Source organism: Ambystoma mexicanum, chromosome 7q, assembly GCF_040938575.1.
Source record: "Ambystoma mexicanum isolate Mex_15411 chromosome 7q, UKY_AmexF1_1, whole genome shotgun sequence".
Classification (NCBI taxonomy): Eukaryota; Metazoa; Chordata; class Amphibia; order Caudata; family Ambystomatidae; genus Ambystoma; species Ambystoma mexicanum.
Window position 1 is genome coordinate 573,271,254 of NC_090941.1, and position 26,439 is coordinate 573,297,692.

Consider the following 26,439-nt stretch of genomic DNA (forward strand, 5'->3'; position numbering starts at 1 on the left):
TGAGGACGAAAAAAGCTTGTCAAATCTCATTGTTAACCCATCAGGCTCAGGGGCTCTTGTTTTTAAGGATTTGATGACTTAAGTCTATCACCTCACTGTAGATGGTGGCCTCTAGGGCTTGGCTGTCTACCTCTGTCAGGTGTGGGAGGGCAGTGCCCTGGATGTTTGTTCGGCCATACTGCGGGGGGTCATGCAGTCCTGGTCTCGGTCAGGTGTGCTGCTGCTAGCTATAACTTGGGCTCTTCCTCATATTGGACATTCCCTTGTGAGTCCCACAGGCCTATTATTCTATTGCGCCGTTTTATTTTAGCTAATTTTTGAACCAGTAATTTGTTAGCTGTGTTATTTTTGGCATAGTATCCTTGTTTGGTTTTAATTAGGGAATATGCTGTTTCTCTGGCATAGTGGGGGTTTCAGGTCATGAAATCGGGATGTCAGGTGAACTGAGGGTGATCGGGCAATATCCTTGGTTCTATAGACACCTACTCTACGTAAGACAGAAGCTGGGGGGGGAAAGCCAATAGTAAGTCTATTTGGGAGGAATTTCGATATACCTGTGAGAGGGTGAAGTCTGTCTCGCTGGCATGTAAAATTCTCCATGTATCAACCACCCCCAGAGCGCTAAATAAGTGAAGGAGACCCAGAGAGAGTTTGAAGACTTTTGTTGTGGGTGGGATTTGTCTAATGCAGTTCCAGACCCCCTGGTAAAGTCTCCCCTGATGACCACCTGACCCTCCAGAAAGGGGAGAAGCTCAGATTCCAGTTCCAGGAGAAATACTTCTTGCCCTTCATTGGGGCATTAACCAAGACCAATGTGTATAGCTGGCCAAATAACAAACCTTTGACCCCTGCAAATCTGCCCTCTGAGCTGTATAGAGTCTCTTGCAAAAATACCACCAAGCCTTCAAGGTTTTGCAGAATTTGAAGTGTGGATCTGCACTTGGTAGGACCGTTTAGTCCCCGAACAGTGAACGTTATGAGGTTGAGTTTTTGGTGGGGGCAGGGGGATCGTAGAAGAGAGTAATGCCAGAATAAGTGAACTTATCTACCATCTAGTGCCGTCTCTGCGTCAATTCCTTCTAGTAACCGGGTTTTTAACTTATAACTCCAACTGGTAAACTGTAACAATGGAACAACATAGGGTTGGGTATAATGCCCCATTGGAATCTACGTGGGATCTTACCCACGAGTGGGCAAAGACCACGTGCAGCCTAATTCCCCCGATAATCTTCATTGGTAGGTTGTGCTGAATTGGCTGGAGGGCGATCATATGCCAGAGAATTTCCGCTAATGCACAGCCAGAAGCCATTTAGATTTGCTGTGAGGGTATTTTGGATTTACGATCTCTGGCTACTTTCGCCCAGGTGTTACGTTTAGGCAAGGGAGCGTCTCTCTTTGGTGATGTGAGAGAGGTTTGAGAGGGAGCCCCCAGCAGCATCTGGGGGGATGTTCGGTAGTATGTCCTCTGCTTCCTCCTAGGAGCCGATAGTGCGGGTTGTGCCATTTAGGACAAACGGTAGCGTGACAGGAAACAGCCAGCGGTATCTGATCTTCAAGTAGGGTGGTCAGTGGCCTGAGCATTCTCCCCCATTTGTACCATTTTTGTGGCAGGATCTTGGAAGATTTGGAGCAACACCCCCTGGTAGGTCAGCTCTCCTCGTGTTCTTAGCCACAAGAATTTCCTGCTTGACCGTGAAGAAGTGGATCCTTGTAATCACGTCTGGAGGAAAGACCGAAGCTGATCCCCTGCAGTAGCGAAGCTTGTGGGTGCGGTCCTGTAGCAACATTGACTTGTCAAGATGCGGGAGGAGTGTTTGAAAGAGAGGGAATACCCCTGACCCGTAGGTTATTTCTGTGGGCCGTTTTCCATATCTTCTTGCTTGCGTTCCATGGCGTAACTCCTACCCTCCAACACTTGAATTTTGTGTTGTAAATCCACCATCATCGCTGCTTGGTCTGTTTGGGTTTCTACCTCACTCAGTCTCGGTTCTGTCTCTAGCTCTTGTTGGTCAAGGTGGTCTGCCTTTGTTGAGATCTCTGTCATACAGTTGCGGAATTCCTGCTTGATCTCCGACATAAAAGATTGTTGTTTGTCCTTTTTTGTGGCTAGTTGTCCCCCTGAATAAGGTGGAGCTGGGGGCTATGTCTTCGCCGTCTCCAGTCTTTTCCCCTTGTCTGTAGGCTGTAGTAGGGTCGGTTTAGCCTGCTTCACCATCACCAATCTATGGCCGGAGACACCCTTTGCGCTGAGTATGATCGTGGGGGGGAGGAGGGGTAGCAGATTGGATGGAGTCTGGGTGGGCTATAAAAGTGAGCCAGCAAGATTGGTGGTGTGGAGAGGGGTGCGGCTGTCTGTCTCCTTATGGGTGCCTTTAGGTGTAATAAGTAATGTCTGCATCGGAGCTTGGGTACCCGTAGGCCCTTCTGCCAACATTAACTTAGATGTGTCTCCTAAGAGCTCCTAGTCACATACCCCCGCCGCTTATAGTGAATTCCCCTGCTGTTTCTCACCTGTTGAGGTGCTGGAGTGCGGGCAGGCTGGTCTCTGGCTCCCAAAAGGCTTGTTATGTGGTTGCTCCATGCACCACCGCCATCTCCTTTTGATCAGGGTCTGGAGATTAACGTTATGTAGTCAGCTGCTATGCTGTCTCCCTCTGCCACGTTCCAGCCGAAAGCGACGCGCAGTGAGGAGCCGGTGCTCCGTGGGCTGCCAGGCTGATGAAGCTCCTCCGCTTCCACCACTCCATGGATTCTCACTTCAGCCCCCACGTTCCCCGCACCAGGAACCAGGAGCGTGGGAGGAGGCGGGAGGGAGTAAGGGGAGAGAGGCTGCTGAGCGCCAAGGCTTTGAGTTAGATGGCCGCCATTTTCTTGGAGCCCCGCCGCGGGTATGACAGAGCTACCAACGCTTATTTCTCTGTTCCCTGATGATGTTAGACCTCGCCACTCAGTCCAAGTGCACAGCGGGTGCTGTCACACACCATCCAGGCTCCGGGGACAACATCCGAAAGTTGGAGCCGGCACAGGCATCGTTTTATTTAATTTTATTTCGCTTCATGCGGAGGCCATTAGAGCAGCCTCTGCATATTCGGCTTAAATTCTGTCTAGTCTATTCCTACATTAAACTACCAGAGGAAAATCCAAGAGGGACCAAAACATGAACACACATAAAAATTAGGCAAATTACTTGAAAAAAAATACATTGTTGAATAGTTAACCAGTATACTTTTTGACTAAAAGCAGAGAGTGAGTTGTGTTTAGGTAGCCTCAACAACCATCTAATGGATGGATTCTGGACTTTTTGAGGATGCCTCAAGAAGATATTAGGAAATGCATGCACACAGTGCATTGGTAGGTATAATTAAGACTTCAGATGATCAGGGCACTGATCACTGTTTCATGATTTGACAGAGTGAAAAATGGGATGGCGCACCTAAGCAGAATACAGAAAAAGGTGGATCTTACAACTTCATTGACGTAAATGGGGAAAAACTCAAATCGGAGTTCCAGACAACACCAATGTTCTTTACTTTATCAGAAAAAGCTGTGGGTAAACCAACCTGCTTTTTTCAGCAAATGGATCGGGCCCATTAAGATTAGCTGCATCTGCAAAGGGTTCAGTTAGAGATAGCTACAGAACATACATTGTTTGCACCAAGGCATGACGCAAGATGGGAGGATGTCTCCAGTGGGCCAGATGTCTTCACATACATCAGAGTGTCATCGGCATATGAATGAAACTGTTAACCTGCTTTGTGGAAAATAGTAATTCACGGTTGTATGTAAATGTTAAGCTTAATATTAATTAGGCTCTTTAAATGATAGCATTTTTTGCAATTGCTTTTCATATTCTCTTCTAATTGGAAATATCCTCAAACCTTCATTGTCACATGGTGAAATGTTGTGTGCTCTCCTTATTGGATTGAAAAATGCTGTGCTAAATCTGGGGTGCAGAATTTCAAGATGTAAGCTACTAGCCACCTCGATGCTATACACACAGGGTTCGAAGTTGAGGGGAGCTGGCAGCTATTTAGCTCCTGCTTCTAGCCTAGGAGAGCATGGTTAGCCTGACAGCAACAGCTACCAGGATCTACCTTTCGGCTACCCAGGCAATTTAAGCCTTACAAACCTGCACATGTGACATTAACTTAGAGTATTTGAGAATGCTACTATAGAAGAATTCAAACACATCTAGTACACATTTAAACGCAATGAATCAAACATCATGTGCAAAAAGATAATGTGTGCATCTCATGTGGAGGTTAGAATCATGGTGAGCTGGGTACTCGCTCCTGGTTCCCCAGCAGTAGCTCCTGCCTCCTTGGTGATGCCTGACACCCAGGGGCTGGTTTTAGCTCTTGCTTGTCGAATCTAAATTTCGAACCTTGTACGCACAGACGACCCACCATTTCTTACTCTCCTAGAGTTGATTATCACTAGCCAATGGATAGTGGGGAGTGCAAATTTTGCGCCCTGCCATATCGGCCATAAAATATAAACACTTTTGAACTAAATTGTCTACTTTCGTTAATTTCTTAGATGCCACTATTCCAAAGTTTAATACAAATCAAGTTGTTAAATTTTCTAATGTTCTAAAACCTCCTGGATCTTAACTGAAAACAAGTGTGAAATGGTCTACCTGTTGACCTTAAGCCATCTGCATTTTATGTTATAAGTTGTCCCTCTTGTTTTCCGGATTGAGAAGTAAAGTAGCAGTTTATGTTGCAGAGTTAAGTGAGGATTAAAAGGAATACTTTGGTCCAAAAGTATAATTTCCCCTTTCAACAGAGGCACTAGAATAGAGATTGTCATGTTTAATTGCCACTAAGAAACCTTTCTAAAAGCCATTCTATAAATCATTCGAACACATTTCCAAATATGAAAAAAAGATAAACAATTCAGATAATGGTGTAACACCCATATTATAGTGGTAGTGATAACTTTGAATCTGGATGGCAACATCTGTTGTGGCTCCACATGAAGTCCTATCTCCTCCATAAAAATAGCACTCGGAATTAGTAAATATTTGTTTTACATGTGTGGTTGAATGAATGAGGTAAATAAGAGTATAGCACGATCACAGATGAACACTAGCAGACTACAAGCAATGTCCTAACAATGGGCATACAATTCAGAAAATCAACTTGAAAGTGAAAAAACACTGCAGCTAAATCACACGCATAGAAACGCATATGCATTTTGCATACGGCTTGAAGTGAAGTTCTTTGTTTCCCAGTTCTTGCCTGGCACAGCCTGTCATTCAATGAGAAATGCCCCCTTTTTGCTGGAGCACAACCTGAATATGGAGGGAGCTAGCTGGGTCTCACTGGATCAGAACTGTGTACTGTTGAACAGATAAAAAGAGCATCAGAGCACAGTCATTTTAAAAGGCAGAATATTTTCTTTCTCAGTGGAAAAAGTTTTGAGCTGGCAGCATAGCAGTGCTGCCTTTGAATTCTTTTCTTTGGTGCACTTGAAGAAAATACTGGCAGCAATTCTCGGGGTGTTCTGTGTTTCATCTTGCCCCATGTGCGGCTGGTAAGAGGGCGCAGCCATCATTTTGGAGACTGCAAAGCGCAGTTTTCATGCAAGGAAATAGTGCTCAACAGAGCCAGTGCAGCCATTCTGCTGGTGACTGCTGAGAGATGTAGTTTGGTGAGGTAGGGGAGTTCTGCTGGGCTGGTCAATGTACCCCACACACCAAGGTGCTGCATACCAAAAGACCTTTGAAGCACAGGGCTAGAAAAGGGGGGTGCGTTTAGACAGGAAGCAAAGCAGAACCAAAGAAATGAAGGTTTCTTTCATCTTAGTACCTTTCTTTCCGTCTTGTCGCCCACACTTCCTGCACAGCAAAGGACTTTGGGTATGATACAGCAAGGCACAGGCCACTTGGTATCTTAACATGAATTGGACCCTTTAAAGCAGGCTTGCTTTTAAACAATTCTGGGTTGGTTGTTTTTGTATTGGGAAGGGTTCTCCCCTCTTTGTTTCATTCCTTGACTGCAAGAAGAATTCTCTAGGACCTACTTTTGGGAGAGTTGATTTTTCCAAAGCAATCATCAAATGAGGTGAAAGTGTGCTTCAAGGCAGAGGGAAGCTTTGCTCCCTACCCACTCCCAGCGCACATTGGGGGCCAACTACCGCTGGAGCAAGTCCTGCATCTCTACCAGCTACACAAGTACCCATGACATCATTGGAGGTGAAGAAAAAATGGAGACACTGGCCAGACTCCCACGGGTTTGAAGAATGAGAACAAGGACTTTTGTTTTCCCTGAGCCCCTGGATTGAGACTCGGGGTGCAACCGAAAGAAGCAAAGCGACTTGTCTCCTTCATTTCTACTAAATCAAACAATCAACTGTGTTTGAATGCATCTGAACCAACAGGGCGTTTGGTGCTTTCTTTGGCACTTCTTCAAGCCGCTGTTGCTGCTTCTTGAACAGTTCACTGGCGCACTGTGCCAGCTGAACGTGCAGGTTGCCCTGGCTCAAACAAGAAGCTTGCTGCTGCGGAAACCTTTGAACCACCACGTTTTGAACTGTGCCTTGAACCACCAGCCTTTAAATCCCTGCATCTGATTGAACACTGAAAGAACCCTGTTGACCTCATTGACCTGAATCCTTCTAGCGCTGCATTAAACCGCAGCAAGCTTTATCTCAAACCAGACTAGACGCCTGCTCCCCTTCTGGATCACTGCATGTTGCTGCATCCAAGCCTGATTCAACCCACTGGTCCAATGTAAAGAACCCAGGTTCAATGCTACCGCGAACTGATTGTCCTCTAGGCCCCAGCACGCTTTGTCCGTTTGTTGTGACCCTAGTGACTGGTTAAGACCCGTTTTGCACCTTCATCCCAAAGATGCATCCTTTTTTGACAACATTGAAGCGATTTATTTCATTACATTCAGTATTTCTGTTTTCCCTTACGGGGTGATTTTTTTAAAGTGTTTTCTTGTACTATTTTTATTGCATATGGTATGGTTAAAGTATAAATAGTTGTATAGGACCTTGATTGGACAGTCCTTTATTTTGGACTGTTGTACTATTGCTGTTTGGGTATCTAATTTCTGACATTCACACCCCTCTTAAAATTATAACCTGCCCTTGGCCCATGTTACCACAAGAGGTGCAGGAGGTATATCTCTTATCTGTGCCTATTTGACCTTTATGATTGGCATCACTGTTGGTCTGTAGAAATGAAGACCAAGTAGGTGGTCTAGTCACTGCTCATCCTTGTACTCCTGTGGGGCAGTAGTCCTTTCATCAGAGTTACTAATTGAGAGGTTCTTGGAAGGGAAAGCAGGGATACAGAAGGTAAAATAAAAAAAAGAAAGGCAAAAGAAAGAGAAGACCACTACGTAGGTAATAAACCCCAGTCGATAGATATATCAATGATCGTCACTTATCGTTTCTCCTAGGTCTGATTACCGTTTTATTGATGACCTCGATTTGTCTCGAGGATGCACTTCTTGTTGAAGAGAGATAGATTGCTGGGGTAAGGGCTCAAATATCTTCGTTGTTTGTTGGTTTTATATCTTAATCGCTCCCATCAGTTTACTCCTAGTCGTAAAGTGGTAGGTGTGTCTTCCTTGTACTTATTAGTGGTTGCCTTGGATGTATCCATTGCTGCTGCGCCTACATCCCGTGGAAAATCTTGTAGGTCTTCTGGAGAAAGACATTCTTTAGTACTGCCATCTTTGGTGATGAGCATTTAAGCTGGATCTATTTATCTGTTATAAGTGTCCCATTTCTTCAATTGGGCCTAAAGGGCTAGATATTGTGTTTTTTTTTTTTCCATTGTCGCTATGGAGTAATTGGGGGGGAAATATTTTCTCTGCGTCTCAAACGTGAAAGAATTGTTTTTCCTCAATATACATAGCAGACTTCTTATTACTTTCAGTACATAGTTTTACCCTGTGTGCTCTTTGTAACTCAAGATGGTTTAAAGCGCAGACCAGTTTGTTTAGGGACTAAATGTCACCATAAAAGTAACACAATATTTCCCTTCTTTACAGTCTGCACTGCTAAAAAAGTTAATATTGTGCTTCCTACTTCGATCTTCCATGTCTCTCGTCAGGTTCTCCAATTCGAAAAATTTATTGAATTTCTTCCATTCCATCTAGTCTTTCCTCCATTATGAGCAAAGGGTTTTCTGCAATCCAACCAGTTAGTAATCTAAGAATTCCCCTCTTAGGTCTCGCAGTTCAGAGTGCATTTTATCTGTTCAGACATCAATGGTCCGTGTAGCTGTTTTAAAGGAGGTTGATTTTTGCACAGGAAGGTCCATAATTGACTTGTATGTCTGTTAAAAACTATGCACTGTAGTCTGAAAATGTCCTTTTGTTCCTTAAAAGTATGTTCTTTATTGTGAAAAAATGATTTCCTTGCTAACTGATAATTGATCATTGTTGTTTTGTAGCGTCAATCAGAACATGATACAAAATGCCCTGTAAATATGTCCATTTGCACTTTCCAGGGCAGCTAGTGTTCCAGTCTCAGGCACAATCAATGTATTAAATGAAATGTGTTGATCAGATGTAATATAAGATGGTTCTATGTTGTGCTGTAAAAATTTCTCTGGTATATTTCACAAAGCTATACCTAGGTATTTGACATGGAAGTGTTTACTGTAGGAATGTTATGTTAAGGAGATTGGGAGCAGTTCATCCAATGAAGTGACACATTTAGAAGTTGCCTGCAGGACGTTGTGCAGTCCTTTGCCATCATGGATGTATCCATCTTCCCATTTTCTTATGAGTTGGGCCTTATTCTATGTTTATTATCCTTATTATAGTAATGGGCCCAACCCCCCAAAAGGTCAAACCATGCAATGCAATCGGGTCACAAATCACTGGTTGACCTCACTCCCTTTCTGATTAGAACTCCCTAACTGCCATGTGCTGTGGGTCCTGAAAAACCTTCCTTGCCGTCAATCCTGTGGCGTTTCCCTTGGCATACATCATGTGGTGTGATTCCTCCGGGTGCACATTCAGATGCTCCATGCTAATACAGCAAGTATTAACGACACTGTGATAGTGTTCTGGGAGTCAGCCACCCTATAAATGGCGTTGAAGGTTAGTATCACTCTTCCATTTCCAGTCTTCGATCCCATCGGACTTCACTGCCATTAGTTGAGGGGTGAGAGTAGGGGATGTAAACCATGTATTAAGTGTTTCCAAGTTTTGCAGAACAGCTGTTTAGTCACTATGGTGTGACATACCACTGGGCCTGGCATCATTTTTAGTAATTATTAGCGATTATTGCAAGGTTCTCCGGGGCAGCTTGATTGATCGATTGTTTTATTATGCGCTTATACAGCAAGTGTTTTAAAGTGCAAGCATGCAACGGAGGGGAAGGCAATGGAAAACAGGACAAAACGCTTACTAGGCGTGGTACATTGAGATCATGTAGTCTAAACATAAGTGCGTGGGGGGGAGGGCAATGGGAACAAGTGCTCCCAGTCCACCAGAACATGGGTTAAGTGCTGACCGGTAGACCCACAGTGGGCCGTAATTAAAAGTGCAGGATTGCAGAAGTGCTGTGGTAGAGCAGAGCCCGGAGGCAAGTGCAGGAAGCTAGGGACCTGTGAGACTCTGAAGGTGCACCAAGCAGCCAGTCAATCTAGTGTGGCCATCTTCTTGGGCTACTAAACCCCTTCCCCTCCGTCCTTCTGCTCCCCCACTCTCTGTTCCTCCCCTCGTTTAGGGAGTTTATTTTAGAAAAGGGAGCTATTAAGGCCCATTTCAAGGGTTAAGGGACCACTCCTTTTTCAAGAGCGAGGTTAATAAATAAAATCAGTAGCGGGTGAAGCTAAACGGGTGGCTAGATGGTGAGCAGGAATTGTCGAAAAGAGCAGCACAGGTTCGATCCCCGGGTCCGCGCTTGGAAACCTCTGGGTATTAAGGGCGTTATAAATAACATATCATATCATAATATAACAGATTTTGGTCAGAGTCTGATTCAAGCCTTGTTCAAGCAAGATGACTGAATCCACATAGACTTTATGGAAATCTAGTTCTGACTGTGTCCATCTTGATTTCGGTGAATCCAGAGATACTACCATCGAGTCGTTTTGGATATTTTCTTGAATCATTGATTTTGGATATGATTTTTACATATAAGCAGAGGCTCTTTACTTTGAAATTGGATCACCAAAGTAAAAACAGTCTTTCTATTTTTTAATCTTAGTTTTCGACCCGTTAACTCCAGGAAGTACCCTAGATTCCTGAGTTTAGACACAATCCTAGTCTCCAAAGGGGCTTTATAATTGTCTTCTTCATGAAAATAAAGTTGACACAGATCATGGAGTATCAGCCATGCAGAGATGGAATAAGATCAGGTAGGAAATATTAAGTATCTTTTTTTGAGCAATAGTCGGTAGCAGTCAATGGATAGCAAAATTCATAACAAAATTCCTGTCTAAATGGTTGCCTGTGAGACGAGCATGGTATCAAGAGAGATGACCAACAAAAATATATAGTTAGTAATTAGGAAGGTGTAACGCCTAATTAACCTTATGCTATGGGAGGATTTTCCTGCCTAAATAAATCTAAAGGAAGTCTGTCAGTAATTTCACAATCAAAAGGTCTATCTGTATCAAAACGTATGCTTGTCTTCACAACTACAATAAACTAGTGAGGAAATGCTCTCAACCAAAAAGTCAGTGTTGCAAAACAAATGTTCAAAGACTGGAAATGCAAGTTCCTCTAAAGTTCTCTGGTTCAGGTTCAACACAGTTCCAATCCAACTTGCTTTCAGCAGAGACTGAGCAAGTTCTGAGGTTACCTTCTGTAGATTTGCAAATATCATAGATCACATTAGAGGGGTCTCCCTTCCCCAAATTCAAACACAGCAAAAGTTAATGCACAACACTGTGGTCTTGGAACTCCCTTCCCCAAGACAAAGGTTCTCCAATTTAAACTCTCTGGTTCCCTCCCCCAAGAGTCCCATCCAGCAGTGAATTTGTTACAAAATGTTCATAAGTTTATAAGTTCACAAGAGAGATTATAGGGTCCGCTTGAACCCTTCTTTAATTAGCTTTACCAATGGTTCACACCTCTTAGTTGCTTATCAAGTCTTTTCGTGACTGCTGCTCCAGGCGCAGTTGTCAGACCACACTGTCCACCCATCACAGGTCACGCAACCAGAACCACCTATCTTGCTTGTGATTGGAGTCTTGATGTTAGCAAAGTTGACCCTAGGAAACGCCATGGTATAGGCGCTGTTGTCAGACCATACGGTCCACCCATCACAGGTCGCGCAACCATAAGTTTTCCATAGCCGATAATCAGTGGTTCACAAGTTCAAGCCTTTCACTTTACTCTGGAGGTGTCTGTTTGGTAATGATGGCGTTTTACAGTTTCTATTGTGCGGGCTCATACAGCCACTCTTGCCAAAGTCAGCAATATATATTCACTGTAGGGGATCAATAGCCCCTCCCATCTCGTTCAACATTCAATGTTGCTCACCTTTTCGTGCTTTGGGCTCAATAGCCATGTTGCTATGTTCTGCAATCAATATTAGCAATCTGGTAATGCAGCGGGCTAATCAGCCCCTTTCGTTCTATTTGATAGTCAAATGTATGTAAGCATCAGGCGTTTCATTACGTTCAGTATTTAAGATTGCAAGCATTCAGCTTTTTAGTACGTTCGGCATTCAAGGTTTCATGCATCCATCTTTTCGTTACGTTCGGCATTCAAGATTGTGAGCATCAGGCTCAACAGCCCCTCCTGGAGTGACGCTGCGTCCCAAGTGTCCACTGACACTTACCGGACTGCAACTCTGCTTTGCCAGGTGCTTCCCTCTGCGCAGAAACCTTGAAAGCGTTTTGGCGCGTCGTCTTCTCGTCCCCCTTGGCACGGCACTTTTCAGGTTCTCCAGTCCTCCTGCACCTTCTGCAGCACTCGTACCTCTCGAACCCCTCTCTTCTTCCTTTTGCACGCCACCTTTTGTATGTTCCCTGACTGTTGACGGATTTCAGGTCCAACGAGCCATTCCCTATTGCCTGACTTTGTAACCTCATTAGTGTGACATGCCTGATCTTCATAGCTATATGCATCTAAACTTCTTTTACTCGTCACAGTACAATAGTGGTTTTTACAGTGGGAAATCTACATTGCTCCTAGTTGACTCTTCTTCCCAGTACTCGAAGGGAATTTACAAGGGATGATGGAGTGAGTCTGGCAATAGCCCATGAAGGCTAAGGCAGGGCAGGGGAGGGTAGGTCAGTATCGTAAAGGGGGGAGAATACCATATCTTACCATCAAGTACCATCTCTCCAATCCCCAAGGACCCTCCACTCACGTGATCCTTCCTCGCTTGTCCACCACCCGGGCCAGAATCCAAGAGCGATGGCCCTTCCCTGGCTACCTGAACAGATGATCCCAGGGGAGTAGATGTGAGAGTACCTCCAGATTTCTCACATGCTTCAAAGAAGTTTCTAAGGACAAGGTCTATGCAGTGCCCTCACCAATATGAGGGGGAGACACTATGGAAAGTAAGCGCATAGCTATGAAAAACGTCATGCAATTTAGTAGGATCCTGTATATTGGGACAGTCGTGCCAAATATTAAAATGTCTTAAAAGTAGAAGTTTGTCATAATTCAAGCAGGTGGAGGAAAGGTCATTGTCAAATTCAGTTAAGAAGTTACTTCCAGTGCCGGTGGACTGATGACGGAATATCTTTGTGTCTTCCTGATGGTGTTTTAGAGTGAGGGAACAGGCTTGAAAAGCATCATTCCAGAATAATTCGAATTGGGTGATTGTTAAAGACCTACAAAACCACATACATCTCCGCTGCACCCCCTACCCCAGTTGATAGTATTTTAACCCATTTGATGGAAACATGTTTAGGGTCAAGCATGACACTTGCTCGTTGGCCTCCCCATTACACCTGCACTTCCCCCTTCACCTTTCCCTCCCGCATAAGCACGTATTGCTCAGACCTGCACTCCCCCCCCACCCCCCTCGCACTTCTTGTTTTGCACTTGCACGATCCAAATGCTACAAGGCCTAGTAGGGCCGTTATTGAATCTTCTCCCTTGTTCCCCCGACCCCCATTTGTCGTGTCGCCTTGAAACACCACTTGTATAGGCGCCTTACAAATGCCCAATAAATAAATACATAACTAAGCAGATGGCTTCACCTTCATCTGTCAGCCTAGTTTTGGTGATGAACATGTGCACGTTATAATCAGCAATGAATGTGAAATGGAAGAGGCATTACTGTCTATCGAGCTGGAAGAATTCAGTATGGTGCAAGAGTAAGCCTACACTTTTACACTGCCATTTAAAGAGGTCCACAAATAGGGTCTGTGCCGTGAACTGGCCTGAATAAGCCTGAACAGGCCGCAGTCTGGTGTGTGGAACGTGCACGTCGTACAGGATTATGGAGGCTGAAGTCCTCTTTTAAGCAAATACGAGTTAAAACAAGCAGCCCACAAGGATTTATGTACATAGGGCTCAGAAGACTCTGTACTCCAAGGAAAGTAAATGAAACATGCAGAGCAGTAACATTGGAAGTACACGAGACTGGGAACGTGACAAAAGGAAAGCTAAATGAGTGGACAACTGGAATGTGTAACGTGTGCAGAATTCAGAGCAATAAATAAATGCCTATAAAAAATCCACCTCGAGCAGTGTATGGTCACAGTATGTGCTGACTCAAGTCTTTTCAGCCTTGCTGTCATGGCCTAATGATGCATTGAACATGTTTGTTTTCATTGTATGAAATCCGCAATGGGGTTCCGATTGCTAACCAGCTTCTTCCCATACGTTTTCCCTGTTTAAGCCACCTTTCATGGTTTTTAAGCGGTATATGCCAATTTGGGCATATACCATGTTTTCTACTATTCATCCCTTTCTCAAAGGCTAGCTGCTTCAATTAGCTAGTAAGTACTTCACAAGATGTATTGCTGTAGCTGTGTATGTGACCTCTTTCCTTTAGGGGTTTTAGCTCTTTGCAGGCTACACATTAGTAAGAAGGAAGAGCAGAATGAAGGATTCATGAAAAATCAAATTGAGGATCCCTTAGCCTCTGCTTTTCCTCCATTGTATCACTTAAGCTCCCACAGCTACCATAGGTCTGCTCCCCAATTCACCTTGCCATAGCATTCAAAATCAGTAGGACAGGCGTTACTGTTAAAAGTTGTTTATCCAGTTAGTCACCAGGGGATTGGAAGAACATGCATATGCTTGGATCATTTACACAAATACACAGCACTTTTTTTGCAGACTGGTATGACCTCTTTGGCAGCATTTTCCGCAACTTGTGAAGGAGTGGTCAAAGGTTATAAACAGTACTTCACCATGATACCTGTTCCGTTTTTACATTGCTTTTTTGTATGAACACTTTTTGCTGTCTGAAATCTAACTTTCAATGCTTTTCTGATCTTGCTTAATTTACAGCAATATCATCTCCGAAATGAAGATTGGCAAACGTCCGGTGGGCCGAAATTCTTCCTGGCCAGCCGATCAGATCCGGTTTGACGACGATGGTCAAGGATACATTACTCAACGCACTCAAGGCCTCAGAAGGTAAGTGCTCCCAGGCTGTTTTTCCCTTCGGTCAATTTCGTTTTCTGAGCTCGCGTGATTATCTGTGCAAAAGCATTACGTTTACATTACTCGTTTATACAGATCACTCCTGAGGCCTAATGATTACTTTTTAAGTCCTATGGTCTGTCGCCACAAAGTTCTCATATGACAGCCACTGGCTTAAAATAGTTGTCATTGGTATACATCACATTGCTACTTCGAGGCGTGCTGGTTTGAATTCTACCTATCGGAACAGTATATCGAAATGAGTCCAAATGGTTTTGAAACCAGTCCTTTTAAACCTGAAAGTGAGGTGCCTCAGGGTTCCCCACTGTCTCGCTCCTGCTTAATATCCATACTAAACGTCTGCATTTTTTTGATTACGGATTTAAAAGTCCATTACCATTTCATAGCTTATGATTTTCTGATCTATGTCAAGCTTGAAAATAGTCCTGTCCCGATGAATTTGCCACTCTCAATTACCCTTGTCCATTTCCAAATCTGAATGGACGATAATTGGTTTCAGTCACTCTAAAAATGAGTTGGCAATAATCAGCGCTGCTAATAACCACTGCAAGATGCTATACCAACCTCCCTTTATTCAGTATAAGTTCAAAAATCTTTCCATTTGACCTAAAGTAAAAAGTGTAGGCATTTTTCTTTGTGTAGCCGATTATTATGAATGGCCACACAAAGTACAATATCGCAAAGGTAAAGACCTTCCTTCGGCAAGAACATCTAGCCTAATAGCTAGGGCTGGATGGAGCCTCTAAGTTCATACTTTCACATCTCCAGGTTCTCCAGATCAGTGTTGGCCACACAATAGTAAATACCCTCACCAACGCATGGTAAAATCAATTGCAATGGATCACAGTGGTAGCATGCGCTTTAAGGTAGTACCCTTGATTTTATTCAATTATACTCCTCCCTGAATCATTCGATCTTCTACAGCAATTTAGGTAGTAGCACCCAAGTTGAATTTAAACACGGCAGGTGGCGAAATATTCGTTCCAAGGTTAAAAATATCTGAAACTGTCTCCCACTGCTCTTGCAACAAGAGTGAACACAATTAGAAAGTTGCTGACGATTCACATTTATCAGCTTCATTTATAATACTTAATAGGTTGCCTTAGTGCCCTGTACACATCTTGAAGTGCCGGACATTTCTCCATCCTGCCTATATTGCACTTTAATAGCTTTTGGTCCAAATGCATCTTACAGAGCAACCCATCTTGTAACATGGATGTCGAGTGTTGAAGTTGTTTCTTGGGGCCAATAATGCATTCAGCGCACGTGCCCATCCTACTACCACAAACCTTAACGAGCACTACGAAGCATAACGGACCTAGAGTTGCCAACTGCCAATTCACTTGTACAGCTCAGCAGAAGCCTTGATGTGCATCACCCATGGAGTGGATCAAATCGGCAGCTGATCAAATCGGACAACCTGTACCCACCCTCAAACACACAATACCTTCCCTCCTTTCTGCTCTCCTCTTCCCTGCTTAAAGCTACTTCCCCACTCTGCCCACTTAGTTCTCACTGCACATTCAGGATTGGGTGACACTATATGGTAGTAATAGAACATTATTTATCAAGCATGCACTTATTACCAGCACAAAAACAGTTTCAGGGCACCACATAGGACAAACAGATTCACAATATAAATAAACCGTTACACTTGATTAAAACAGGAAATTAATACAGAGCCAACTTCTCCATTGATTTACGGGACATGAAAAGAACCAAGGTGCTATTTCAGTCGATGCTTAAATGCTCGCCGTGTGGTACTATTTCTGATGACAATTGGCAGGCTATTCCACAGACTGCAACCCATAGTACACAGAAGTTTGCCTCCAAATGGTGCCCTGCGAAATGTACCTACGACGAACATTCTTGGTGTCAGAACTGATAGAGCCTGTTGGCAGATAGGGCTGTTCCATGCACGATAAGTACTCTGATGCAAAACCATTCAAAACTTTCCAGGCCAAGCTCGAATCAGGTATTCCATTGGCAGCCCACCTAGCTCTTGCCTTGCCCAAGAGATATTGTCAGTATTTTTCATCCAAAAATCACAGGCACAGTCCGATTTTTGAACTGCTTTTAATTGGAGATTAGAGTCTTTGAAATACCAAGATAGAGAGGCAGGCAATATTGTACTTTCGAGAGAACTACAGCCTGAACTAACATTTTGACATGGCCCGGGGTCTAATAAACGATTGCACCTGTGAAATGTTGTAGAGGCGGAAATGGCCATTTTTTCCAAATGCATCCACTTGCAGGGCAAAGGAAAAGTGACTGTCAAACAGGTCACCCAGATTCCTGAACCACCTCCACAGGGGATGGCAGAGCCTCAAAATTGGGAGGCGAAGGGAAAGGGATGGGGGACTTTGCAGAGCTGCCTAGATGCAGAACCTCCGTCTGATCTCCATTTAACCACAAACAGTAGTTCTGCGTCCCCCTGTGCACTGCACCCAGACAATCCTCTACCACGTTACCCTCATGCTCTCCTCCTTCTTGGAGGTCAATCAGGATCTGTCTATCAGCTGCATTTAATTGATGCTCAAATGCCTACTTCTCTATAACCTGAACCAAGGGGAACATATAAATATTAAACGGAGAGGGGACAGAGCTGAACCTTGTGGAACACTGCAAAGGATGGAACTGCTAGATGAAAGAAAGCTTCCCAGCTGCACTCTGTCGCCTGTCCTTCAGGAAATGTTCCAGCCAGTCTAGAACTGATCAACCAATTTTCTTCACTGTTTTAAGGCACTGAATTAAGATATGAAGTCCAATGCAGATGACAGATCCAGAAGGACCAGAGCAACTCGCATCGCCCTTGTCTCTAAGCTTCTGTGGCTTTTACTGCATGGATAGCATGGTTATCTCTGTGCTAAGCAGCAGCCAGAAACCAGATTGCGCTCCAGCCAGAAGTAGGCCCGTTTCGAGGAAACTTGACAATTGAGAGGAGGTGGGCCTCTTCTTCCAGCCATGATTTTACTCAAGAAGAGAATAGTCGACATGGGCCTAAAACTTGCAGGGTTGAACTGTGCCTTTTACAGCAAAGGTGAAATTGTTCTTCTTTCAGTTCTCCAGCATGGGGTCTTACATGGATTCACATGCTATGAATATTCCCCATCGTCAGGCTGGGAAACCTCTGTAAAATAAAGCAGTTGCGGTCACTTTGGGTCATACTAACACAACCAGTGACTCTCGCCCTCCATAGCTCCACCCCTGGTCACCATCTTCAGATTCTTATCACATGTTTTCGTGCTGGGGGTCCTCGAGCTTCAGTGGTCGACTTTCTCAAGTATTTTGCCTATCTTTGATTGTTTTTCAGTGATTTTTCTTCAAATCCGTCACCGTTGTGACTTGTAGGCAGCAGGGATCCGTTTCCAGTCTCGATCCCACCTTCGGTCGTGAACCAAGTTTTAGGCCTAGTACATGCGCCATGTCTTCAAGGTCTACTTCAGATGCGGTAAGAAGAATGTCTTCATCGAGGACCGCCACCAAAAGTGTATTTACTGCCTGCACCCGGATCACTCTATGGCGGGATGACCCATCTACCAGTCTTTCTCCACTAAGACGAAGAAAGATCACCATCAGCGGCTGGTGTCCTGGCTGGAGGAAGGAAGTCGTGCCTCTGCCAGGGCTAGCAGGCAAGAGTTTGAGATCCTTTTGAGGATGCTTCCAAGGGGAAGGTACCGAAAAAGGTGAAGACATTGCACACTTCAACTTCCTAGTTGACGAACAACGCGGCCGCAGCGTCTGCTGTTTGCATTAGCAACGGGCACAAAGGGAACCCTGTTGAAATGCCTCGGTGGCCATGCGAAACCAGATTCCGTAGTCTCCGCTGCTGCGATAAAGAAGTAGTTAATTCATTATCCACTAGCTCAGTTCTTCCTGATCTTCAGGGAAGGAAGCTGGATGCGGCTGGAAAGTGCATAACCACCACCACTGCGGGGTCTACAGTCAAGGCCGCCAAAACCCTAGCCATCCTTGCATTCTACCACAGGGAGCTCTTGTATACGTTGGGACCCATCCCGATTTCCTGCCAGATGACAATGCTGAGGCCATGGCCATCTTTCAGGAGGAGGGAAGTGGCATCTGACCATGCAGTCACGGTCACCCTTGAGATTGCATACTCTGGTTTCCGGCAGAGGGGAATCATTTTCAAAGTTGCCCCATATTATTAGTTTGGGTTATTAGGTGGCACTGAAAGCGCTACCTTTAAAGCCGAAACTATTGTCATTAATAAAGAGCTTCAAATATGGGCTTTGAAAGTGGGTCTGTAATGCTTTTCCAATGGAGAAGATATTTGAGGAGGGATACACAGTTGTAATCCCTTCCAGTCCCTGCCCCTAGCCAATGTGATCCCTATGGCTAATCCCACCCATTCCTGCCCATCTTGGAACTCTTTGATTTTGAGTGAGCTCTACCATGGAGGCAGCCATCGTGGATGACTGTCTCTAAGGAAGCTCTCTGGAAACAAGGTGGCCATCTTTGAATGGTAAATATACCATGCATCTTTCTATCCTGTGGGGCACAAATGCCAAAACTGTTAGCTTTGCCAATGATTGTTTTATCATTAAAAGCGATCGGTATATTTGCATTGCTTCTGTTTCCTTTACTTCAGCTGTTTATTTCCTTTCCAAGCAAAGTGACATTTTGCTGGTGTTTTTTTTGGTTTAAAAGATCTCAAAATTGCAGTCTCTCCAGATAATACACACAGTGACTGTCCCTCTCCAGGTCCAAGGAGCCAAAAACAATACCCGGCCTTGCCGTGCCTCTGTTGGTAAATAATGAATTGTCGGCTGCTCAGCGCACAGCTGGCTGCACGCCTAATTGACGTAGGCAAGCCTCTGGGTCACAGCTGAAATCGGGTTACTGCTGCTACGTAGAGATTTTGTCAGGTTGCACTTTGACGGTTTTCGCGTGTTCCTCAGAAATGTCAGTGACGACGGTGCAATGAAAAGGGTGAATAAAGTGTTTTAAGTGGATATTAATATTAATTTGAATTAAGCTGTGAGTGACAGGTGCGTGTGTCTTGCATGGTGCTCCTCGGCATGGGGGCCCCCTGAAACCACGGTATGATGCCCCTTTATATGTCGCTAACAAAAGGGGCTGCTATAGCGACGGCAGCGGCGAGGGGGCAGGGCGAACGGGTGATGTAGGAGAACATCAGGGAGGGAGGGTTCCATGTCATTTCATCGCCTGCTATTACATCGTCAGGCTTTTAAACGTGCACATTCCATAGAGTGTTAACCCTCACCCCCCAACCCCACACCCACACTTATTTTTTTACTATTGCCCACCCGCCCAAACCCTTATTTGCCCTTTCCCACCCCCCCACCCCCCCTAAAAAATTCGATGAGCACATACGATGTAATGTGCACGTTTAAAAGCCTGGCGATGTAACAGCAGGCAATGAAACAACGTCGTACCAGAGGGAGGAGGGCACATAAAATGACTGCTGGGTAAAGGACATTATCTCCCCGTCCCTCTCCATGCTGGCCAACAAAGGGGCGCAAGGCGTCGGACACCCACATGTTTCTTGTCTCTGGGAAAGCGCCATGTGCGGAATATGTCACGTTGACGCACATGGATATTCTATGGCTCAGCCTCAGGCTAGAACGTCCCTCGAGTCTTTAGTTTAATTCACTTTCGAAATTGCATAACTCTCTAAAGAAAATATTGGTATGCGGGACTTCGGTAGGGACACATTCACCGTTGGCATGGTCGGGGCACTTGGGCATACATATAGGAACAAAAATACTTCTCAGCAATAGAGCAACCATGCAAGTTATGCGGTGTGCGGTGCCTCGGTGTTCATTGTTGGGCTGCGCAGCTCGCAACTACCAAACCCTCCCTGACCCGATGACCGAGGAGCGATGGAAGCAGACGAGGGGATTCAGGCGATCTCTCCTGGCCGCATGCAGAGGAGCAGAGGGCGGAACCCTTGGGGACTCCAATAGGAGCAGAATAAGGGGGGACCCAGCAAGTGGGATCCAAACGCAATGGAGGGCATGGCAGAGCGCTGCTTGCTGCCGTCTGTTACTCTAAGCTGTCGTCGTTAAGCAAGTTATCCTGGAGTGCTAGATGTTGTATATTGTTTTTCTTTTTCTACTGCAGACAACATAACACAGGGCAGTAACGCCGACTGGCCGGCAAGGTGCTATTTCCTTCTCTCCAAACACTTTACAGGGAAATCTACAATTACATCGATTGGTCAGCAACTTCCAGAACAGGAAGAGTTTGGGCCACAGAGAGAAGACTTTCCTGTTTAAGGACGCGGACTGCTACTTTTTTAACCAAAAACCTGAAAAAGCAGGCATATCTTCTAAATGCAGGTTTCTTTTGCTTGCTCGCAGCACAGTTTGAAGACCTAGAGTGCTGACGACAGGTTAAACAGGCAAAATGCTCGTAGTCCAGGCCTAGCTGCCTGCACCACATTTTAAAACTGTGGCAATCGTGGCCTGGAGCCTTGGGCACTTGTCTGTGCAAAATGTCCCCTCCTCGAGTGATGCCAGCATGAAGGCACCGTGAATGAAATGTAGGTGTGGGACATGCTGTGTGGGATGCGTGCTGGATGTGTGCTGGGCATGTTCCCTCGCAGACGAGCACTGCAAGTCGTATTGCTGCTAAATATTTTGTGTAAACCACCTGAAATCATAGATTTGGTTTGCCATATGGAGACCTCTGCTTCACTGAAGTCTATATTCTACAGTGGCCTAATACCATCCTAAAATCTGTGCTTTAGCTGAAACCAAAGCGTTCAAGATTGAAAAGGTCTCATTAGACATCATTAACCAGGACACCTCACATTATACGATACAAGTATAAGCTAAATGTTGCATTTTTCTTTTTTCAATCGAAGAAAAACAATTGTGCCATTCCCACCCAGTTCTTGCCCCTCCCCGCCCAAAAAAAATCCTTGTGGGAACTCTTTGAACTCACTTTAATTAAACGTTAACATCAAACTTTGCACTCCAGTGCCTGGCAGTGTTTTTCCAAAGCAGTCTGAGTTAATTACTTAATTGGAAACCCACTACTGGTGTAAAAATATGTTTGTACACGTCTGCCTTCAGCCACTGGATTTATAAGCACTGCTGTATGCCCTTCACTGAAGTTCTGTTAAAAACCAGCATTGGCAAATCCAACAGTTTTGTCAAAGGCCCAAACTTTTGGCATTGCCAATGCTTGTTTTTCTTTGTCAGCAAGCCCAGCCCTTTCCCTATGAAAACATGTGGAAGTAAAATAGGTTATCACACAAGAGGTTCGGGGTGCAGAGGCCTACTGGGAAATCTCCAGATTTCCGTATAGGCCAGTCCAGCCTGGTCTATAACTATTCATATAATTTCTATCGCTCATATTAATGAACACCAGCGCATCATCAATAACCGTAAACATCTGTTCTGGGCATAGCACAGTGGAGACTGACACATTCCTACCACTCTGCTCCCCGGCATAAATAAGCAGAGTAATGTCATTACCCTTCAGAAACCACTGTTGACGAAACGCCCCAAGAAGTGCGCCTATAAGTAATTTATACAACGTGGTTAGTCACATGATCGGCTTCATCTGCGAGTTCCCCCGCTTAAGGTGTCAGAGTGGGCGGGGTCTGGACTGTGCAGCCGCTGCGCTGCGGGGATCAGAGTGGGCAGGCAACAATGGAATCAGCCTAAGGGCGAAACTCTTGGCACTCTCTGGCCTTTCACCATAGGCCTGCGCTTACTTGCTTATTGGCGGTGGACTACTCCCCATTATTTATTTATTTATTTATTTATTCGCATTTGTTAAGCGCACAGGCAGCCCATAGGGCATCGTGGCGCTGGTTACAGATATGAACATGACTTGTTATACATACCGAGAAGTCATAACTTAGTTGCAATAGAAAAGTTTACAGATATGAACATGACTTGTTATACATACATAGAGGTCATAACTTAGTTGCAAGAGAAAAGTAGTAGCTATAGGTGTATAGCTATAGGTGAGGAGGAGAAGAGAGGAGAGGGTGAGCATACACATGTTGGGGGAATTAGTTGAACAAGGTGGTTTTCAGTTTTTTTCGGAAGGTGGTGAGAGAGGTTTCTGCTCTGAGCGTGCTAGGTAATGCGTTCCATAGTTTAGGTGCGATGTAGGGGAAGCTTATTCCACCTGCTTTAGCTCGCTTGATGCGTGGGACCCTAAGTTGGTTAGTGTGGCATTGTCTCATTGGCCTATTGGTGTGAGATCTAACTAGCGTGTCGGACAGGTATGAAGGTGCAGTCAGGTTAATACATTTGTGTGCGGTGGTAAGTATTTTGAATGTAATGCGCTCTTTAACAGGTAGCCAATGTGCTTCCCTTCTGGCTTTCGCGATGTGGTCTCTTTTAGGTATATTGAGGGCTGCTCTTAGTGCATTATTTTGTGTTATTTGAAGTTTATTGAGATTGGAGTTGGAGGTGCCCGCCAGTAGCGCATTACAGTAATCTAGTTTGGCTCCAATGGTGGCTCTGGCAATGGATAGGCAGTTATCTTTAGTTAGGAATGGTTTGATTGCATTGATGAGCTTGGTACTCAGGGCGGAAGCAGAGACAATGGAGTTGACTTGCTTTTCCATGGAGAGTGATGCGTCAATGTGGACTCCTAGTGTTTTAACCGAAGGTAGAACTGGGATGACACAATTGTCAATGCAGAAGTTGGTGAAGAGGGGGTCGAGGTTTGTGAGAGTGGGTTTTTGGCCGAGGATGAGGATTTCGGTCTTGTCTCCGTTAAGACATAGACCGTTTGTGGCCATCCATGCTTGGATGGTTGCGTATATATTCTGGAGAGTGGCTGCATAGGCACTTACTCCCTAGCACTTCCTTTTTGATACACTCAGCACTTACCGCCCACTCCCTTATCCCTTCTCTCTCTCTGCACTTGCACGTTCTTAATGCTCACAAGACGTAGTAGCTCCGCCACTATCTTTCATTGTTTATTTCTTCTTTAGTCCCATGTCCAATGACCTTAGAATTAGCTGAGGTGGAGTAGTGGCAGCCCAAAACCCAGCGAGGCCAAGTAGACCCCTCACTTCCAGGCACTTGGCCCAGAAGCATTTTGCTGGAAGACATCACCGCAAAGGTCCCAAGATGGGACATTTAAGCCAGGTATCAATAAGGCCCGGAGGAAGGGGAGAGGGTGGGGAATGCAAGAAAAATCCTATGCAGGTACTCAAATGCAGCAGCCTATCATCGTGACAGTCCTCTAGCAATTAAGAATCGGCTGTGCAATGCGCAGAGCCTCCCTTTGATAAGTACATTAATTCAGGGACTGGCCAAAACCAGCCCTCCAATCGCATCCACGCACAGTTTTGGATGCTAGCCAATCAGGCTGGCCCTAAAAGCCGCCCAAGCCGCAGGTCCAGTCGCACTGTGTTTGTTGGGTATGCCAGGGTCAGACAATCGGGCGTACCCAGTTTAAATCACTTTAGATGGTGCAGGCCTGCTTCAGGGTCCACAGAAAATGAGGGCCTAGAAAAGGAAACCCCATTTTTTAGTATACCATTCTGCAGCATTGGATCTTTCAGAGAGTCACATGCTGTTTGACTATTTCGAGGTGTCAGGCAGAGAATCCTCGTATATTAAGGCATTTTATTTACATTTGAAAACTGCTGTCACTTTAGTGCTCTATTAATTATTTTGGGTCCTATTGCTGCCCACAGCCAGTTGACGGGTTTCTCTTATCTCCATCCCAAAGACAATCTTCAGATTTCTTTTACTGCAGGTTCAGTGTTGGAGTCCTCAAATCTCAATTCCTTCGATTTTTCCATTTTTTTTAATTTTTTTTTTAGAATATCTTCCAACTCTTCAAAATGCCAGGAACTAACTGTGACCGTCCGTGGTTTCGTTATTTGCTTTTTCAGCTCTTTTTGAGGCCTTGGACCCATCGGTGAGGCTATGGCTGACATCAGGAAGCCATCGCAAGAATGTTTAGGTGGAAGAGTCTCCACCACGACTGCCTCTGCTTCCTTTATCTTTACCACGAAATCGGAGAATGTTCCATCTGTCAGTTTGCCAGTAAGACTCTCCGTGAGAGTCACTGAAGATGAGTGACTTGGTTAGATGATTGTGCTGGAGCCTCTGATACTGCCTCTGTGTGTAGCCATGCTTCTCTCCCGCTGAGCAGGCCCTTTGAATGCACCTCTTCATGAAAGATGTCAAGGTCCAACGATGACACTTCTGGGGTGAAAGGGTAATTCAACCCTACAGTCAGGAAATGGGATGTCGGAGCCCACCCCGGGGTGCTGTGGAGCAAAAGGAGGCTTAGATTCTGGCGCGGGACTCCAGTTCCCAGAGGCCCGGGCCATCTTACGCATTTTTAAGGCCCTGGGCACACACCTCTTTGGGGCCCCCTGCCACCGAACCAAAATAATTAAGGGGTCCACAATATCTGGTTGTATCCCTCCCACCCTCATCACAATACCTCTCAGCAATCAAAAAGAGCCATAGTGAAGGCACAAACTATGTGTGCCACAGTGTACACAGAAAGCATTACAGTATGAATTGACTGAAGCAGAATGTACTTGTCAACAACAGACGGGCAATTGGTTTAGAGCCGCAGCAAAATATCCGGACGTGTGCTATTTAAATCTGGTGAACAATGGAAAATGACTTCTTTAGCTTAGCCTTGTGGGGCTCCCCTCTAAGGTGAGGGCCGGGGGAAGCGCCCCGTTTGCCCTCCCAAAAAGACGTCTCTGCCAGAGGCTCCAAGGGAGGTGGCACGCAGAGAAGGGATTAAAGATGGGTGACTTGCTCTTACAGGTGCTTGTGATTTGCACCGGAAAGTATGTGTGCGCCTTGTGTGTTTCCCTGTTCTTTGTTTTGAAGTAGCTGAGCACGCCGCCCTCATGTGTGACTGCTTGGAGGTTCAACGTGAGCCATCTGGCCGCTGTGGTGCATTTCAGAGCCGAGTCGAGGCTTAAGGGACATTGGGGGTTACTGTGGTCGTTGCGGCCGGCCCGCTGCAGTGATCGATCCCGGCTAGTTGGATGCCCGTTACTGCACGCCTTTGAACTCGCACGCAGGTTCAAGAGCCTCAGATAGGTGCATGTTCATATTATTAGAACAGCGTTCGCTTTGTAAAGTTTCTTAGTTTTTGTTTCAGCATGACACAAACATCAACTGCTGCGGGCTTCTTTTTTTTCTTCAAATGCATGAGGAGTGTGGAATTATATAGTGTTAAGTGTTAGACTGACCATAGAAACACGTATGCGTTAGGCATGGAGATTATGAGCATTCTGTGATTATGTGCATTGTGTTAGTCTGTTCAGAGTCAGATGGAAGCATGTAATCATACATGGGTAAGTAACAAGCAATGGGTTCCCACACGAGCGACGTGGAATTGTGCTCATACATGGGCAGATGACCAGTTCAGTTGTTCAAGTGAAGCATGAGGCAAGTTGTGAATACAGCCGACAGGACCAGTGTGAGTTACAATGTATTAGAGAGTTTTTGAATCAAGAGTGGAGTTCTGGAAAAGAGTGAGATTGCAGGTGCATTGTGTACTTCCACCTTGTTTCCCCTTCCCATCCATTACCTCTTCCTAAACCTCTTTCTGGTCATCCTAATTCCCTGTACCATTCCACAACCTCGCCCTCCCTAACCCTCACCCCCCCCCCCCCCCCAAATTGGTTGCTTGGAGGTGACCCATGTATTAAAAGTAGGCATTTCGATTACAAGATGGCTGCCGAATAGGGTGGTTGTGTAGAAGATCGCTCCGTCCTGCAAATGCAGTTAAGCCGAAACGCTGTGGGTTTAATGGCCCCATTTGACTCCTAACAGTGTCGCAGAATCTCAGCAGCAACCCCCTCACTCTAATATCAATGCTAGATGGCAGCAGATTTGGTTTGACAGGTGCAAGGAGACTGGGAACCCCGCCCTGACCA

General features: G+C 45.2%; 1 protein-coding gene across 1 annotated transcript in view; it reads left to right on the forward strand.

Annotated features, from left to right (window-relative positions):
• The window catches only part of MRPS31 (mitochondrial ribosomal protein S31), a 459,089-nt gene that overhangs the window by 215,095 nt on the left and 217,555 nt on the right, over positions 1-26,439 (forward strand). Inside the window, exon 4 of the mRNA XM_069639273.1 lies at positions 14,403-14,531. Coding sequence (XP_069495374.1) covers positions 14,403-14,531 — 129 coding nt within the window. The remainder of the gene's footprint in view (positions 1-14,402; positions 14,532-26,439) is intronic.